Source organism: Galleria mellonella, unplaced genomic scaffold (genome assembly GCF_026898425.1).
Source record: "Galleria mellonella isolate WM207_F2 unplaced genomic scaffold, CSIRO_AGI_GalMel_v1 utg78, whole genome shotgun sequence".
In the NCBI taxonomy this organism is placed as follows: Eukaryota; Metazoa; Arthropoda; class Insecta; order Lepidoptera; family Pyralidae; genus Galleria; species Galleria mellonella.
In genome coordinates this window covers 2,007,893-2,028,607 of record NW_026442151.1, presented here as the reverse complement: position 1 = coordinate 2,028,607, position 20,715 = coordinate 2,007,893, and the positions used below count along the sequence as shown (strand labels likewise).

At 32.0% G+C, this 20,715-nt stretch overlaps 1 protein-coding gene across 1 annotated transcript in view; it reads right to left on the bottom strand.

Moving 5' to 3' along the window:
* The window catches only part of LOC113517375 (Ca(2+)/calmodulin-responsive adenylate cyclase-like), a 79,862-nt gene that overhangs the window by 28,640 nt on the left and 30,507 nt on the right, over window positions 1-20,715 (bottom strand). The window contains exons 4-5 of the mRNA XM_052901391.1: window positions 11,968-12,079; window positions 10,260-10,387 (exon numbers count right to left, since the gene is read on the bottom strand). Of these exons, the coding sequence (XP_052757351.1) occupies window positions 10,260-10,387; window positions 11,968-12,079 (240 nt within the window). The remainder of the gene's footprint in view (window positions 1-10,259; window positions 10,388-11,967; window positions 12,080-20,715) is intronic.

Below are 20,715 nucleotides of genomic sequence, written 5' to 3'. Positions count from 1 at the left end.
ATTATCTGAATTTATTATTTTTGTAAAAAAGTGTAATAAAGTGTAAATAAATAATAAATAAATATGTTAATTTATGTAAATAATGTTCCTGTTTCTATTCTTTGTTCGGATCCATTAAAAAAACGATAATTCTAAATTCCTTTTTTTCACAGTCTTCATATCCTGCCTTTCCTAAGGACAAGGTATTATACTACGTCGTGTATTACAGATGTCAGCGAGTTATTAGCGAGATGAGAAATATCGATAAAATTCATAGTTAGTACATACAAAACGTCTAGATGACGTTGTCCACATAATGCTAAGTATGTAGAGTACTTGATGTTAAAACTTAATTCCTGATCGAAAACCCGGCGGCAGAGAAAAAAACGAGTTAGAAGGATGTGTAGTGTGGAGGGACAAGAACGAATGTGAGATCTTTGAAGACGACGTCGAGATACAGCAAAATGGCGAAAGAAAATTAGGAAACCTAACGCCACGGTCATATAGTAATTTTTGGAAATACATAGAAGTCGTAAACCAGAACGTAAACTAATAACATATATGATGCATGCATTGTCCTCACATAAAACAATAAGAAAATCATAGCGGCACATTTCACTCGTTTAGCGACGAAGTAAATGGTAGCGTAGCGTAATTGAATTATAATCCACAAGCAACTTGGCGTAGGCAGATGAGAAGTTAATCCGAGGCCGACTAACGCAATTACTATATGTTAATTTGTCTTTGTTATTACTGCGCCCAACAGCTAATGGAATTTCGTAATGTTTGCAATTATCCGTATTTTATACAGGGAAGTATTTAAATCGTTATCTATGTCGAACTATGTAATGGCCGACATTGATTTTTAGAGTTCCTTATAAAGCCACGGAATACTACGGAGTCGATTGACATGTCACATTTTACTGAAATCCCATTCTATAATAATATAATCCTTACTAATATAAATATGAAAGTGAGTTTGTTTGTTTATTACCTCATAACGACTTAATCAATCGGTATCATATTTGGTATACATGTATGGTATGGTATACATTATATGGGATGGAGAAAGATATAGGCTACTTTTTATCCCAATCAATGAACATATACCGACCGCATGGACGAAATAGCTAGTCTAAAATACATGTAAAATTTTGGAAGTTTGTCACTCAATTACACTTAAACGGACAGACGGTATACAATTTTACGGTAGACGGTATACAAATTTAGTATACATATAAAAAATCTATATTAACTCATAGTGCTTTCTGTTCTACTATTGACAAAACCGCAGAAGCTCACAGCTAGTTTACATATAAACCGCTATTTATAGTACATCATCATTTTATCCTTTACTATCCGCTGCTGAACATAAGTCTTCCTAAAGAATAGTGACCCACCACCGGTGTTCATCAAATTCCTGGAATACATTTTAAGTTTTCGCTATAAAAATATATTGTAGTTATTTGATTAGAATTATTTTGTTTAATTCCGCTGCCTATGTATGTGTATGATTATTAACACTTGAAGATTGTTTGGAGCGTAGTGGTATTCGGCGTCCAAACTGCGAAACTGCTCAACGGTTAACACTAGGCTCCGAAAAGCGATCTAATAATTTGCCTGTTAATTAAATACGTATCGCTAAACGTACCGCACGTTTACAATATTATTAATGTAACAAAACGGCAGTCGAAGACTGAAGGCCAATATGGATAATATGGTTGTGGATCTTCTGGTAGTAATACTGGTGGTCAATCTTCTAGTTTTGGTAGTCACACGCATACTAATGATAGCGGAATTAATAAAAATAAATCTAATCAAATAACCAGTGGTATATAGATAATGAGAGATATTTCAGTAAAATATTTACATATATTTTAAATAATCTTAACATTGATATAAAATCGTAAATAATTTAAAGCAGGTACTCTGAAACGTACTTGCCTCTTATAACCACCTACTCCGTAGTCGTTTTACCTTACGGTCCCTTTCGGCGTATCACTATCGTATCGACTTTGCACACAGCCTTTGAATACAAATTGACCGGGGACAGTTGTTCCCGGAAGAATTACTCGTTTATAGACGGACTCTCTGTTTATTCTTTGATGTTCTCCCTGTGAGGCTTTTTATAGATACGAATGAAATAGAATTTTTATTTGGTATACATGAAGCATATAGGATACATTATGTGCTGATTCACGGGAGCAGAGAGGCGGGATAAAGCTACTAAGTCACGTAAAATAAAAACACCATTACAACAACACCATTACGCATCTAAAGTATACCATAGCGAGAATGAATCCATCTTTTTTTTAAATTAATTCCTTAATCCTACTCACTCTTGCACATTTGTTCATACTTATTCACTTCTACGTTCCATTGCAGCAAATATTGATCACATTATTGATTGTATGATTATTGTTGATTATTGATTCCTACATATATATTAAACGTTCAACCAATCATAATTAAATTTGGCATACACATAGGATTTGGGATGGTAAAGGATACTGGTTATATTTTATCTCGGTTAAACAAACCCGGACATGCGGACTAAGTCACGGATAATAACCAAGATAAATGTAAGAGATAATTAATTTATGATACATTAATTGCATCTTGTAATTTTGTCTGCGTAAATTAAGATATAAATATCCATGGAAATAAAGAAAAGGTAAACGAGAAGATCTCAAACGACGTAGCTAACAACAGTTCATAATGATATGACTGAATCTTGTGGAAGAGGATGCATGCAATAGGAATAGATGGCGCCTCACGATTAGGAAAGCTGAACCTGAGTAAAAGGAAAAGGCGAGGCAGCAGAATTGCGATATAAGTATTGTAGACATTAATTCAGGAAATGATCCACCCATTTACAAAATGTTATTAAAATCCGTTCAGTTGTGTATGCGTTTGAGTAACCACATCTAAATATACAAACATCTTTACAAAGTATCACATTTATAACAAAAATATCGGAAGAATTGGAACTGTTTTGGCATATCTACTAACTTTGTAATTTATAACTCTAAACAAATCAGAATGCTCTTGAAATTTTAAGTTACGACCGCTACACTCAAAATAAACACTCCACAGAATCTATAAACTTTAGAATAAACATATAGACTAATAATTTTGCATATTATTATATATACTTTTGTATATTATTATAAATACGTAAATAAAATACGTTTTGTTAAGACTATTATTACAAAATAATATGTAGTTTTTACTATGTCAAAACATTATTTTGTTCAGATCATGCGTAGATCTAAATACGATTATGTCAAGTCAATCCGACTCCTTACGATTGAGGGTGCATAATATATGAGGTCCATATGATGTTTTATCTCAAATCTTATAAGATCACTTTGTTGCTACTCTATATTCTCATGTTATAAAGGTATAATTTTGTTTATTTTGTTACGCATCAGTTGTGACAAAATTGACTTAAAATATTTTATTTAGAAACGAATAAAACACACATCTATGGATAATGAGATGTTTCATAGGCATATTAAATTTGGGTCATTTAATTAGATACTGATCTTGACCTAAACAAGCAGGACTTCAATTCGCTAAGAAAAATGATGCCTTAACCATAACAAAAGATGAAAAAAATACAAGCGAATTTTGAAATTGCTTTAAGTCTTTTTAAAAGCCGTTTGTATCGGTATTAAATTTCATGTTATTTAACAAATGCCGATCGTTTGTAAACGACGTCCTTTGAACGAATGAATTATGCAAAATGTTTTTTGTTAGTGCCATAACAAAAGAAGCCATGGCTAACAGGCAACAGTTAAGAGGCACCTAGTGTATAAAATATTGTAAAAGATAGCGAGTTCAATTATTCGAACACGTTTTTCATTTATATAATAAGAACAAAATACCTAAGTTCATATATAAGTGCTCCGCTATGTCAGCTATCCACAAAATGTCGTATTATTTGTTTTTCCACATATTGGACTCCCCATATGGCACGGAGTGCATCAATGCGGGAGCGCGCGTTTCCGAGCAAACGTAAGCGGCAGCAGTTCTATTTATAACAAACATTTGGTAAGCGATAGTGCCGGTTGAATCAATAGATCGTTTGACTAATTAAAATTATGTGCGGACAACGCGCACTCAACACAAACTCATTGTACGATATACTTAAAACGCTGCAAGTGACCGTCACAATTGTTTATTTTAAGGAGTAATATTTAGGTCAAGATCAAAACATAGTTCGGATGTAAGACTCGTGGTTAAGGTGACGACTTTTGTGGCGGTCGCGAGTATCTTTTTCAATGATGCAATGGTTAATAATATCTACTTATTAATTCAAATTATTAAGTGAGGAAAACCGCTACGGAAAACAGAGTAGATCATTTGACGAAAATGTTATTAAGAATATAAAAAAGTACGTGTAATAGATTTTGTACTATAAAACAAAAACAAATTGGTGGCTATATTTATAATATAATTGGTAGCATTTATTTTGATTTAAAACCCAAACTGGAGAGATTTCGATTAAATTTCTATGAGACTAATCTGAAAATATATACTTTTAAATAAAAAAAACAATTTTCCAAACTGATTTGTAAATTATGGAGTTATGAGGTAACAGACATAAAAATACCTCCGAATTGAGAACCTACTACTTTTTTGAAATCGGTGGATATTGTTGAAATAACAAAAATTCATGTATAGCACTGCTGGCAGCTTATCTAGTCGTCTTGACTAGTCATGCTGCCATAGCATGCGCATTTATTTCTACGCATGGAGTTCTGAAAAATATACACTTATGTAACTATGCATATTTTTTTCTTTTTCTTTAATTTGCTTTGCCATTTCAATTTCCTTGTCGAATCCAAAAATTGTTATTAAATTTTTCATAACATATGACAATTATATGGCAGCTTCGGTAAAAATAATAATATCTTATAAGCTGACCTGATGATGAAGCCAGAAAGCAGAAGAAACTATCTAATAAAAAAATACAACCGTATTAAATTTGTGCGTTTGATTTATCTCAATCTCGATGCGAAGTTCTTTGATAAATGTTTACAAAGGACTGATCATATATATATATAGTATGAAGTTTATAAAATCCACGTATAAGAAAAATACTGTTAGGGTTTTATATCAAAAAGGTAAAATGGAACTATTATGGCGCTACTTCATCCTTTCGTTTGTCAAGGCCCTATAATTCAGCAACTACAAAAGCTATCGTTTTAAAATTTAGAATTGTTATGCTAACATTGTTATTAACTTATTGTTATTACTGTATGTTTTAGTGCAATAAAAAATATATATATTGTTTCAGATATCGTTGACCAACCAGCAAATAAAACAATTGCAAAACATTCGTAACTATTAATCCAATTATAGTGTTGTATGAAAGGGATTTACTTGCATGTTCTAAAATATATTTTTAATGTAATTTATGCTGCATATTACGAGTATGTGGTCCCATCATAAAATGGGCCACCCCTATCTCTCCCATCGGTGTCGTAAGAGGCGACTAAGAGAAATTAATGGTCGAGGGACGGGCAGCAGCGTCCCTCTTATAATATCACCAAAAGCTAACTGCGTTTTTTTTAATAGATGATAATGGAATGGTAACCCCACTTGCGCTATCAGTATAAACTGGCGGGGCACCAGTGAGAGATGATAGGTGAGGATGAAGCAGGATATATTGTTTGCAATGGGGCTACTAATCCCCATTACTAACAATCCCTTCTCCCCCCAGCTAACTGCAGTTGCCAACCCACCTGCCAAGTGTGACAATTGGCCCAACACCCCTATAGGGAGAGGCCTATGTTCAACAGTGAACAATTAACGGTTGATATAACAATAATAATAAAAATTACGATTATATGTATACAGGCAACCCCATACAAGCAAACGCAGTGTAAGAAGACTCCCCCAATAGATGGAGCAAGGACTTTAAATGCACGGGGTCAATCGATGCACATGGCCCGGGACCGTTCCTTGTGCGATCTATGGGGGAGGCCTATGTTCACTAGTGGACAATTAACGGCAGATATGGTGATGACGATTACAAGTATAACAGCGTTCCATTTTACCGTCAAAGAGAAAATTAAACTAAAGAGAACTACATTTGATCACAAACATCTATTTGTTTAGATAACCTAAAATGCATTTGGTTTCTCCAAATATATTTTCATGTTTGTTTTCTATATAGGTATATATGTTCGGACAGTTGATTGGGTTGATTAGATTTGTATGTATGTTGGTATAAAGTCAACAACTCTTTATCGCCGACCATAAAATTGCCTGTTTAGTCTATGGAGCCTATTAAGGTCAGTTTAATAGAAAATTTAAGCAAATATTGCAATAAATAAGGATTATACGAGTATGTTTGCTCTAGATATTCAGATTATACTTCAGATAAGTATTTCATTCTTGCTTTATATTTATAAAAAGCGACTACATAAAGGAGATCACTTTGCTCGTATTTTTCGCATTTCACATATGTTACGCGATATCTAAGCTAATTTTAAATCGATTTTGATAATTAATTTACAACTGATACTGTTTAGTCCTTGTATTAGTCACATACTAATATTTTTTATTAATTTCTATTTATTAATGGCAGTATAAATAAATTTATAATACTTACATAGTTGTTAACTGTATGACGTCTAATTATAACTGCTGAAAAAATCGAAGTTATATGATAATGTTGTAGTGTTTCATTGCCATGGTTCTGACGTATTAAACACACAAAACCCCGTTTTATTATCAGAACATTAGAATTAACGATAACAACAAAGCCAGCTGAAATAATCCTTGCCGGCTTTTGTAAAAACCATATTACACTCAAGTTTAATCAGGTGCTTCGTAAATATAGATACAGGAGATAGTTTATTATTGAAGCAACCTCTTGTTATAAGGGGGGAAGGGATTATTAGTAATGCGAACTACCAGTCACATTGACAGCAATATACCCGGTCAGGTCGACCTCCACGTGGTCCCACCTGGAAACAATTGTGCTGAATTCCAGGTGCATTCCTTAAGATGGACTAACTGACCTGCTTTTACATTCTCACCTATCATCTCCCACAGAGTATACAGTTAGTGCAGGCGGTGTTACCATTCCATAATCATGCATTAAAAAACCTCTTGTTATATTATTTACTTATAATTTATATTTACAATAAGCAATCAGTTTTATATCGAAATATTCTAGCTAGTTTTTACCCGCGAGTTCATCCGCGTGACCGGGATAAGTGGATTAATCGAGATAAAATTAACCTATGTCCCTTTCTATTCCAAATGTCACACTACGTATGTAACAAATTTTATGACGATTGGATGAACCGCCAAAGTGTCACTAAATAACAGACAAACTGATTTTTACATTAATAAAATAATATTAATAATAGGATTAGGAAAATATGATAAAAAAAAATATAAAAAAAATATATATTTCGTAACAAAATGGATACAATAGTTAGATCGTTGTTGTGACCTTCTAGTAAGTGTTATCACCTGTATCAGAAGGTAACGCTCCTCCATAACCATGAAAATACAAATCATAGTACCATAAAATTAAGACATAAACATTATAAAGGAAGAACCAACGTATATGCATGAGACTAGTGAGTAAGGTGTATATAAGGATAGAATACTTTATACTTTAGAACACTATTCTCTCTGCTTATCCCGTAAAGGATTGGCATAAAGAAGATAAATAGATACTAAGGATATGTAATTAAAATACGCCTTCTGAAGCAATAGACACTTGTGGTTTGCGGCAGCAGCTGTGGTCTACCCACAGTGATCATTTTCACTTATTAGTTGTTGCTATATTATATTCAAATATATTAATATAATATATACCTAATACGTGTACTTCATTAAAATAATATATCGTTCATAAGGAGAAGAAAGTGATAGATTATATAAACGAGTGTGACGATTTAGGAAATGTAAGGTAATTTCTCCAATGATACCTTTCCACCATTTATAAGGCAATTATAATACAAAACTTTTACTGACGTAATTGGTTACAATTATTTGAAGTCAACACATAATATTTATATCCGCGTTTACATTTCAATTTTTCAAGAGTATAATGTTTCTTGCACGTGCTTCTTCATATCAGTTATTTAGGTACTATTTATCTGAAATCGCATCGACCGCATCAATTTAAATTATAATTCATATTATAAAAATTAAGAAAATTTGTATAATAACCTACCTAACCTAACCTTACATATTATATACATTAGGAATACTTACTTATTAATAATATAAAAGCATCCCAAAGTTCACCGGATCACATTAAATTCCTTTCGCATTACAGGCACCTGTGTGTATTTATAAATGCAACATTACTTGACGGACCTACTGCCCTTCACCCGAGTGTCCGAGTGCCGGCCACCAAGGGAAGGCCACACAGGATGGGCGAGGGTATAATTAGCTGCTCCTTTGATGAGCATGACGTAGAGAACTGCGTATCGTTTGGCATGGTTCGATGGTTGTGATCATTTGCTCATGCTGCGATAGGTCGTTCATTTATACAAATACCTACTGTACTTTTACCCAACTGCCGACGAAAGATTAGGTTTATTATATATATTTTATTTATTTATTTACGTACTAGGAAGATTTTGAAGGTCTAGTATTACTAGGTGTAGTAGTCTTATTAGGTCCGAGGTCTACTATATATAGTTATTATAGATGTATGTATAATGTGTAAAATCGAAATCATTAGCATCCTTGTAATGGTGTTTTCTATTTGTGATACTGAATATTTTCACTAAAGAAATAAATTGAAAAACGGCCAAAAATTTTGATCATCACGTATTAACATAGTGCGTCCAGTTGTTAATTTCTGTCCTAATATATTCTATAGTATAGATAGATCCAATAACTTCGATTTCACCTTGTACAATTATGTATAAATACGAATTTTGGGGCAATATATTGACAATATCTGGACATTGGGACAGTATACTACTATTCACATTTTATACGATTTTGCACTTACAGTGCAAAGAACCCATACTCGTAGATTGAATTCAGAATATATGGGCCAATGGACATTAATCATATCTATTTTACGCTCTAGTGCGTTGACGTTCATATGAATATTAACAAATCGAACTTAGTTTTCTATAAATTTTGATTTGCTACGAATAAAAGGTGCTTAAATCGTAGTAACATTATTATGGGATCAATATAGGAGTAAAAGTCATCGTTTGCAAAAAGAATCATCGAAACTGAATTTGGTGAAAATATCGCATAGTATACACATAACGAAATAGCTAAATTGAAAACCCCCATCTTTTAAAGTCTCTTAAAAATATAAAAATGAAATCAGTCTGATGTGTAAACTTTAATTACAGGAAAATATTTAGAGAACAATATAATTAACTAATTGCTGTCGCCGTTAAAGCAAGATAAGAGATATTATAGCAAATAAATGTCAACACCGTGATAGACATGGGTTGTTGGAGGGTGACAAGGGCCTACGTATAGTGCTCAGGTGGAGCGTTCAATTCGTTTACTCAATCAGTTCTTTCCACAGATTTTAGTTTAGCTCACGGGCATCAAACAATTACGTAGGTACGTCGTAAATAAAGATTGTTAATGAAGGGCAAAAAGGCCAAGGTAACTAATAAAAAACAAAGTTTTACACAAGCCAGCCACCGAGTTCAATTTTAGCAAAATTGACACGAGACCGACCTAAAAGTAAATCCTTCCAAAAAAACCCCTGAAAGTCTTAGTGAGACTTTATTGTAATAGTGAATTATATAACAGGAAATTCATCCGTACATACTAAAATCTAAATGGTCGCGTACAGTATGGTTTTAAAGGAGTTTTCACCCTCGAACGGTCAGGCTGTAAAATAAAGAGGGCGAATTTCGAGGTTATTACAATATGAGGTTATTCAAAAAGCCTGTATTAAGGTTTCTTCAGGGTCGGCAACGCGCACGTGACATCCCTAAGTGTTGCAGGCGTCCATAGAATGTAGTGGTTGTTTATCATCAGACGGGTTGTATGCTTGTTTACTTCTTTTGTGGTATAAAAAAAAATGTGTCACAGTGTTAATGGATAATCCAAACTTGTATTAAATATACTTTCAAATATTACTGACACAAAAAAGACTCAAAAGGCGAGTCTGCTTGCACTTCCTTATGTAACACGTGCATTAACAAATTGGGTTTCATATGTCGCAAGCAACACTTAGTTCTGTAGATTTTTTTATACGACTGATACGGTAAGACGTAAATTAACAGTACGAGTACATTTAAGTATTTACTCACGCAATGGCATCAATCATGTCCAGCCCCATCTCAACAGTGCACCGCGCGTGGTCAGACCTCGGCTCGGGTAAACCAGACACGCAGTAATAACAGTCGCCCAGAATTTTGATACGAAGACAGTGGTTATCCTGTGTACAAATAAATAAATATAATAACAATGCGTATGTAATTCCTAGTGCAATAGTCAGAAATTTATCTACAATTACAGTTGAAGTAAACTTTATACTCAATAACTAAACATACTTATGTATCGCTGACTATATTTTTTTTTAATATAACGTGGCTGAGGTAAGGTTATTTAGTTTGTAAATGGTATTTTTTAAAAATGGAAAGGAAAAATTGTTGATATCGAACTCCAAGTTCAAAGTCACGATTTTGCATCTATGAAGTCAGAGCAGTATATTATTAATCCACAAAACTGTTATAATACGCGTAAGTATAAATAAACTTGAATATGCAAAAATACGCATAAAGTATACCATAAATAAAGTATATTCCGTAATGGTACAGTTCATGACTATAAGTAACGGTTACCACTTTCCATAAGGTGGGCAGTCAGTTTGTTTGCCATTCCAAGTTGCATAAAAAAGTTCTAACTTATTTATCAGGGTATAGAACAAGTTTTGAAACGATGCTCAAAATACAACATGTATTTTTGTCGAGTTTGATACAGGATTTAGAAAGCATGTATAATTTTGGACGCTTAACCCAATAAACCCACGTCCAAACAGTCAATCACATAGAATTTCAAATTAATGCGAGGCAACGCGCCGGTCTGCATCGTCGTCGTCGATTTTGTCGGAATATGAGCCTACGCACGCACTTCGTTTATTTTAGTGATCTATTAACGCCTATTTTATAAGTATGGTGTTAAAGATTTGAAATATCGGCGATTATAGAAATATTTCTATGAATAAAGATATTTTGTTTCTATCCCTATAAACCCAGAAACTTATTAGGTTTAAAGACTCCTTACTAATATTATAAACGTGAAGGAGAATATGTTTGTTACTACTAATACTTGCAAGCCTACATCGCTTAAGGTATTTAAACAGGTGCCTAAATAGTACTACGTGGCTTTTGTTAATAATTTTAAGACTATTTAATGTAAATAAACTCATTTCATTTCATTCCTTAGCGTCTTAACGGCTAAACTAATTACTATGTAATTTGGTATACATGTACTGTATGGGATGGAAAATAATATAGACTATTTTCTGTATATCCCGATCGGTGAATATACCCCGGTCACGCAAATGAAGTCGCGGGTAAAAGCTAGTATTAATAATAAATATAAAAGTCGCCTATGTCTCATAGACATAATGATGGAAAGATTGAAATTATGATATACTACATGACTTAAAATGAAAAACCACAATGTTCCTTAGACTATGGAGAAATCAACAACCCTCCTAACGTAGAGTGCAAATTCCTAGACATGAACAGCTATGGGTATCAGATAACACACTGTGACGTATTTAAGTTGTAGTAATTTATTACTATATCTCAAAGCAAGGTTCAGTCACATAAGTTCAGTACACTAGTAGCAGAACAATTAAGCTAATTAGAGATATTCAAACTGATGGCTCTGTACATTTTTTTCTCTAGAAGAGAGATAAAGCACGATATTTAGCATTAAACCCGCCTTTTGTACCACGTTTTATAGGTTAATAAAGTTTAAATAAATAAATAATAATTCCATACTCACATTAGCAAGTTGATCAAACCGGCCGAAAAGTTCATTCAGCAACCTCACAAGCTCCTGCGCACTGCACTGTGATGCAAGCACCGTGAAGCCCACGATATCGGCGAATAATATACTGAAACAAAAAAATAACTTTAGATGTAGTGATAAAACCTAGCACAAAAAACTATCATACATTTCATTAACTGAAATCGAATTATGTACCGCCAATTATAATTTGTGGTAATAATAATATGTGGATGTTACCACTATAAAGTGGTAACATCGCATTTAATTTTGTGTAGAAATTTGGGTCAATACGATTATCGATTGATCAAAATAATAAATTACTCCATGTATAGACGGAATTTGTATACAGTTGTAAATATATCCCATTTAATATTATTAAAGACTACAATTGAATAGCGCAAATTATAATTTGAATTTTAAATATTCATATATATATTCTGAATTAATGAATATCTGAATATGTTTAATATTCCTTAAGATCTATTATTCGTTAAGATAGATCTTGGCGAATAATTTACATCTTCATTAAAACTAGTGACGCTGCGATATTCCTTATACTGGTTTACATAGAAACTACTAGAAAATCAGATTAAATCTAGACTCAATAACTAATGCCTATAACTATTTCATAAAATAATAATTTATTTGCGCTACCAATACGTACTAACTTTAGTTTGAAATAACGGATTCATTAAAAATGTAAGAGAAATAATTATTTAACATGTTTTACATATGAATTAAAATATTAGCTTATAACACACGGCATTGCCTGCGTAAATTACTAGAAAAAATTATTCACGTGTATAACAAGATATTGTCATACAAATTTTATTGCCTAACAAACATCTAAACTCAAACGTAAAACATAAAATGAATTTCATGTTTTAATTTAATCAGTGTCCAAACATATTTACAAACTTTCATATTTATAATTTAAGACGAAGGAAATTTGTATTTTAATGGAACCAGCTTTACAGCCGTAATAAACCAGGGAACTGAAATTGTAAAGATAAAAATCTAGATGTTTCTCAATTGGCGACGCGTGAACTTTGACTTTGGGGTTCACATAATCAGACGGTTTCATTGTTTACGCCGAACATTGTTCAGGGAATTCTTAGTGAAAAATAATCTCTCGACTGCCATTGTCGGCTTACAAAATTAATACTTTCGAAATTTTTTCGTCTTTTAGCATATTTAAAATTCTGTAGTAGAGAAAGTTGTGATTTGGACAGTTATAACTCCCACGTAATGGAGTCAATTTCGAGATCCAAATTATTTCAAAGTACCTTAAAATAGTCTTAGGTGATTTTGGTGTTATCTTCACTCATTATATAGTCGTAAGTGCCTCACTACAACTCTTGCGATTACTAATAAAATAGCCTCTTACAAGCAGAACCCCGTATACCCCGTAACCGCCATAAGAGGCTATTTTGTAAGTAATCAAACTTCCCACTTCAGATTAGTCAAGTAGTTCAACTCGGTCGAACAAGTGTTGCGGAAACTAAAACACATCACTGCATCCGAAATAAGGATACACAAAAAACCTTAGCTAATATAGCCAATATAATCAACAAGTACAAATGGCAATGGACACATTATGCAGCTCAAATAACCAATAACTAAAAAACTATCCTAGAGGGTCGAACCCGTACAGACAAACGCATTGAAGGACGATCCATCCATTAGATGAAGCTTTGACCTCGAATGTGTTACAGGTCAATGATAGGCAGTGGTAGGCAGTTTATAATAGAGACTTACGTTCAGCAATGGACAGCACTAAACTGAAATGATGAATGCGTATCAATTAATAATAATGACTTATATCAAATACATAGATTCTTATATATATATATATATATATATATATATATATATATATATATATATATATGTATATATATATATATATATATATATATATATATATAAATCTAATTATTATACAGAGTAAAGATATGATTTTTGTTTATAATGGATAAACTCAAAAATTACCTAACCCATTTTTTAAATAGTTGCACCTATAGAAAGCTAGAATATTAGCTATATTTTATTTAAAAAAAAAATCTACTTATCTACCCGTGCAAAACCGGGACGGGTCGCCAGTAATCAATCTCGCGTAAGTTCCCTCTCAATACAAATTCCACAGAACGTATGAAATCAATGTAATGTCAAAGTGATATTATCTAACATCAATGTTTAGATAAAATCATTTTGACATTATACAAGTGCCTACATACCTACCGGTGTATACCGGATGCCGGATACTCATGCATGAATAATTCATCTAATAACATGATCAAAAGCTAATTACAAGGCATTGGTGTTATTAAGTGGGCCGACGGAGTAGGATTTGAAATCGCGAGACTAAAGCTCCTGGTCGATACATCTTTTATATAATATAATATTTACAGAATAATCAAAAGTTAATCTATTGTAAACTATGCTCATCTTTCCGTTAACTAAGAAGAAAGAAGAATCATAATATTTTTTTCTTTTTTTTATGCAACTTAGAATGGTAAACAAGCTGACGGCGCATCTAATGGAAAGTGGTAACAGTACCATGGGCATAACTCTGTCGCCCATGATGACAGCGCATCTAATGAAAACCGATAACTGTCGCTTGTACTCATGAAAAGCATCATGGACATCATAGAATACTTATACTAATATTTTATAATATACTACTAATTATTGCTTTTGTTTAATTAATTTAATATACATATTTTGTATGACTAACAAATACAGAACATCTTACTACGATAATAAAGTGACAAAATCACTGCGAGGGGATGAAACAAAATAGAAAATATTTTATTATTGGTCACAAATACAAAAAAAAAAAAAAATAAATAAAAATCTATTCTAAATAAAAATTACCAAAATCCCTGTACACAAGGGGTGGCCAAATAAAAAGATAAACTGTGGTTAAAGTTAACTAGTCAACCGCAAAGGTGATATATATACATAGATACATAGGTACCCAAACACAAGATTTATAATTAAAACTTGTAACCCTAAAAAAACAACCTCAATCATATCAAAACCGGTTATTTTAATTTAAAAAATAAACTACTGAATCGAATTCGATAAAATTTTTATCTATGGGATCAATTTTACAAATCAGTTTACAACTGACGGAGTTATGAGGTAACAAATATAAAAAAATACTAATGAATTGGGAAACTCCTCCTTTTTAAAGTCGGTTGAAAACAAAGATGGCCATTTCAAATATACACACTTTCCATACAATTTTATAACATTATAAAACTTTTTACATTTGCGTAGATGTCTTTACATTTAAGTACATAATTAACAGGTTCTTGCCACGAATGTATTGTAATTATATTTATGTATATTGAACTTTATAAAACCCGTGATGTTGTTATTAATGTATGACTTTAATAATGACCTTAATAACAGATCATATTATCTGTAGTAATAAAGTATATAATCATTAAAACATCATGACCTAATGAATCATTACCCTGACTCAAAAAGACTAAGTAGCGGCGACGTACAATCAGAACTAAACTCATCAGTGACGGAAAACACCGTTAATCTAACTAATCTGTGAGCTAGTAGTGACAGTAAGCTCGCCACCCTTCTACGTGGATGGGATTGAAAATTGTCGGTAAATAAATATTGACACTCTTGTACCTTACTTGCAACTCGCCCCGGCTTTGAATAGATAGAAGATATCTAATTAAAAGAAATTAAACATAGCCCATGATACTCGCTGATAAATGTATGTAGCTTTCTATATGTGCAAGAATTATTAAAATCGGTTAGGTATTTTTTGAGTTTATCCATTACAAACAAACAAACAATCAAACCTTTCCTTTTTTGTAATATTCTTAATTAGATACTCTATATATATTATAATTTTAGACTTAGTTATTTTAAATAACTTTCTTCACTACATAGATTAGATACATGGTACACGAAAGTGAACGTAGGCTTAATGCTAAATAGCATTTAATCCTAAAAGAAAAATATATAACGGAACTCTATAAACTCTGTGGTGTTTAAATTTCCATATGTAATAATGAGTCTCGTAACAGTAATATTGAAATGTGGACAAATTAACGTGATATGAATATTACTAACTTATAAATCAAGATAATTTTACAATTTTACATGGTACATATACGTTTTATTTAGGATGAAGAACAACGGTTACATTAGGCCTTAATAAAAATTACCATGGTATATAATAATGTCTGTCAACCCTATATACATTTATGATAGTCGAGTAATGGCAACAGCAGCAGTGGAAAGCTGAGAGGGGACTTCCAGACAATCCTATCAGCTGAATATCCGTTTAGCCTAAAAGGATCAAGTGCGGTAATAGACTTCCTGTCGTCTGATGTCATTCCTTTTGCGGGCAGCTTGCGTAATGGTACGTAGACGTGTCTAGAATGTACTTATACAGTTTTATACATTATATATATAGTTCATCTTTAATGCCTATATTAATCGTATTAAAATCCATTACAGTTTGATAACTAGAATACTATTAGATCAATGACGTAAAGATAATATAATATTTTTATCGCTATACACAAACCCTAATTGTTCTTTTAATTTTCTTCAATTAGTCACGAATGGTTACTCGTGAGATGAGAAAAACAAAGGAATAGAAATTGGTTCAGATAAAAAAATTGCAATAGGATAATAAATTCGACAAGCGATTGTTTGGATAGAAAATAAATTAATATCAATGAAACAAAGATCTGCATATTTAAATAATTGCAGCACATTGTTATTTGTTCATTTTAAAATTTATACTGACATGTAGAAGAAAATATTCTACTACAACGCTATCTACATTCTACTTGTTGCCCACTCAGGTAACAAAAATATTAATTTTTTAAAATTTACTAAAAGAGTTTTCATCCTATTCATTCAAGGTAAGAATTTTAATACATACTTTCTTTCAAAGTAATAGAAAAAATACGTAAAAGTGAACAATTTTCATGAATCTAGAAGCAGTAGTAGTTTCGACTCGATGATATTAGGATATGACATCTTTTATATCTATAGATACATTAAGAGAATGCTTACAGGATATTACCACAGATAATATATACTATACTAGTGCTATTACTAAAAACGACCTAGATGGGTAAACCAATATGAGGTATATGATCACGCAAACCGGTTTCACTTTCACTATAATATAAAACTAGCTACCTTCCCCGGCTTTGCATGGATATACTAACGGAAAAAATAAGAGCAAATCTCCCCCCCCCCTCTCTCTTTCTCTATTATGTTGATATTTTTTAACTTCTCCGTTCACTTTTTCAGATATTTTCTTCTATACGACATTTAATTTTGTCTGGACAAACAAGATTAACCAAGTAGGTGCAACCGTTCTGAAGTGATGCGCTGTAAGCGCCTATAAATACAGTCAGTAATTGAATTTTATTTATATCAATAGATAAGAAACATACTCGAATATATATGTTTTCAACTACAGTGCTTGTACACAAGTAATAAACCTTTCTATTCCACTAACCCTTTAGTCTTAATGAAGCAAAACAATCCATGTTGATAAATACCCGGAAAACAGAATCTGAGCGTCGCTACCTTACAACATAACGATCGACTATTTATTGTATGCCACCGTACACGAACTATATTATTTTCAGATAAATAATGTCCAAAGTTTTCGGCAGTTGTGACATTATTAAAGTTTATACCCGTAATGTCTATGGTAACTTCAAAGGCATGTTGGTATCTTGATACATTGCTATGGGCGAAACTTCTTAATTGTTACTATAACATTTTGGTACTTATAATTACAAAGAGGGCATTTACCTTCTTCGTAATTATATTTGTCTAGTTATTTTAAAGTTTTTGTTTTTAGTACACGTGTGGTATTAATCTTTAATAGAATTATAAATAAAAGAGTCATTTGTTGCCTCTTAGTGATTTAATGAGTCAACCAATCAGCGAGACAATTGGTTGACTTTGGTCATCATTATCGACTTCCTACCCTTATCCTAATTAATTATTTGGGGTCGGCGCAACACGTTTTCCTCTTCCATTCATCTCTATTCGCAGTTATTTTCGCATTCACTCCCATTCTGGCCTTAACATCTTTCACGCAGTCCATCAATGTCTTTCTTTTTTTCATTTATTTAGAACGGAGAAAGATAAAAGCTTCTTTTTTCTCACTTATGTGGATGTAGAATAAGAAAATAATATTATATAATAGAATAATGGGAGTAATATAGTACACATTTGTCATATAATTTATATATATAAAGTTGCATAGAGTATGTACAATCTAGGTAAATTAGTTTTAATTTTAGCAATAAATAAACGTATACGTAAACCTGCTAGGTCAATTTCCACGCAGTATCCTAGAAACCGTTGTGATTAATTCCTAGTGAATTCGCCACGATGCCAAATGACCTGACTTTATCCTTATCTATCATCACTCACTGGCACCCAACTAGCGTATACCGATAGCGCAAGCAAGTGACCATTCTATTTTCAATTTTAAAGAAATCTGTTACAGTAATAGAACCGTGATATTATTACGATACTCTGATATAAATCACAAAATTATCTATTTGATTTTACGATTTAAAAAATGTCTATGATTTCAGAAATATTACGATAGTAAAACTACAATAATAGAAACGAAAGCTTCCTGCAGTAAAATACTGATTTACGGCAGTATGTTATATGACGATGAAGTGTTGTGAAGAATGCCATAAATTTATACAGGTAATCGCTAAGAACTTGAAGTTTTTCTTTCTTATATGAATTAGATATATAATATAAAATATTTCGTAAAAAGAATATGATTTAATGTTTTAGCCCTAAAGTTTAGGTTTCGCGTTAATACAATAGCTAATATTTTAGATACCTTGACCTAAGTATTTCCATTATATTATTGTGTTGTTTGTTAAATATATGTAGACATTTACGTAATGAACAGAACAATGCTTCATAAATTTGACGATAAATGGCCATGGCTTTTACAACACTTATGTGCGATATTTGTTTAAGCACAAATGATATAATAGTTTGATTTAAGGCTTTAAAATATTGAAAAATACATAATTTTATCTGGTGATGGCATACCTACTATACACGTAGAAAAAAAAAAATAAAAGAAGGACATAGGTTACTTTTTATCATTATTAATTTACGTATTACGATCATGCGAACGAAGTCGCAGGTAAAAGTAGTTATTAACTATTCAATATACATTCAAATTAACCCCTAACGATTACAATTTCCATAGCCCGACACTCACATACATTAAATGAAACTTCAAAAATAATTCAATTTGAAACTAATAATATAATCAATTATTTGTATATTGATATACACTGTCTCGTAGATGCTATGATGGATTACAGCACTTAGTACAATATACAAACAAAAGGCGTCGCGTCACACATATCGATTGGACACACCTGATGGGCACTACTAAAGGGCTTCTTTGTAAAATGATACCCACCTGTCGCAAGTTTGATACGATGAGTATGACTACTAGAAGGGCCAGGTGCAATTTGTATTTTGTTTTCTGGTAAAATATGTTGTATATGTATACTTATGTATATTCATTTGTTATACCTATTTACACTACATTGAAGTAAAAAGTCAATAAAGACGTTTGGATATTTGTTTGTTATTTATGTTTAAAAAGATGAACAGTTTTTGATATTATTTGGTACACAGATAAACCATATACTGAGGGTAACACATAAGTTATTTCATATTTCAAGTTCCGTAAGTAACGACGCAGAACACGGCTAGTATTTTAATAATCTTAGTAGGCAGTACATCAAAGGCTTCACGGTACATATTGGTAATCGCAAAATAGCTTGCATTATTCTTTCATATAAAGCGCATATTATATTTTGAATCTAGTTCACAATAAAGAAGGAAATTACAAATATTTATCTTGGATTGGAAATTCTACTGGCGACCTTTTTTATTACTATTACTTGGTTACAACAGGTACATTAGAAAGAAACTAGAGGATTAAAAATCCTAGGTTAAAAATCTGGGCGAGTTTAGTTTTACGTTTGTTTTTATAATTGTCACAACACCATTACTTTAGAACCTACTGTTAATTAACGAAATAGCTGCTAGACAATTCTTTGTGTTTAATATGTAATTTGCACAAGACGAAAGTACAAATTGACAAAGAGTAATTGGTATGACCTTTAATTTAAAAATATAACTCACATTTTTAATTCAAAAAGGCAAATTATATAGGCAGACAGGAGCGGCCGCTGTCAATTCTTATTTCGTCCTACGGGACAAACCAATTAAGAAAAGAACTTACCTGAGTGTTAACGTTGCAATTATGCAACTGGTAAGATTAATAATACAAAACGGCATAGAAATATAACAATGTATGTAAGAAAATTAACATTTAGTGTACTTATTATACAATCTCTTGATTTTGTAGCATGACCTTTCAGATCCCTTTTTTAATTTAGGTTAATTTCTATAGACACGGATATTTATTGTATTAAATATACAAAGTGCTTCATAATTCGAAATGAGGCCGGTATATTTTTCTAAGCAACTTACAATTTTTTAATGCAAAAAACAGACCAATCTGATGGAAAGTGATAACTGGCACGTTTAAAGGTAAACAGTACCATGAAAATCATAAAATACAAATTAAACGCCCATGGTATCCCTAATGTATTGCTATTCCTGAGAACTAAAGATTTTATGTCTACATGCGCTTTAATTTGTATTTTC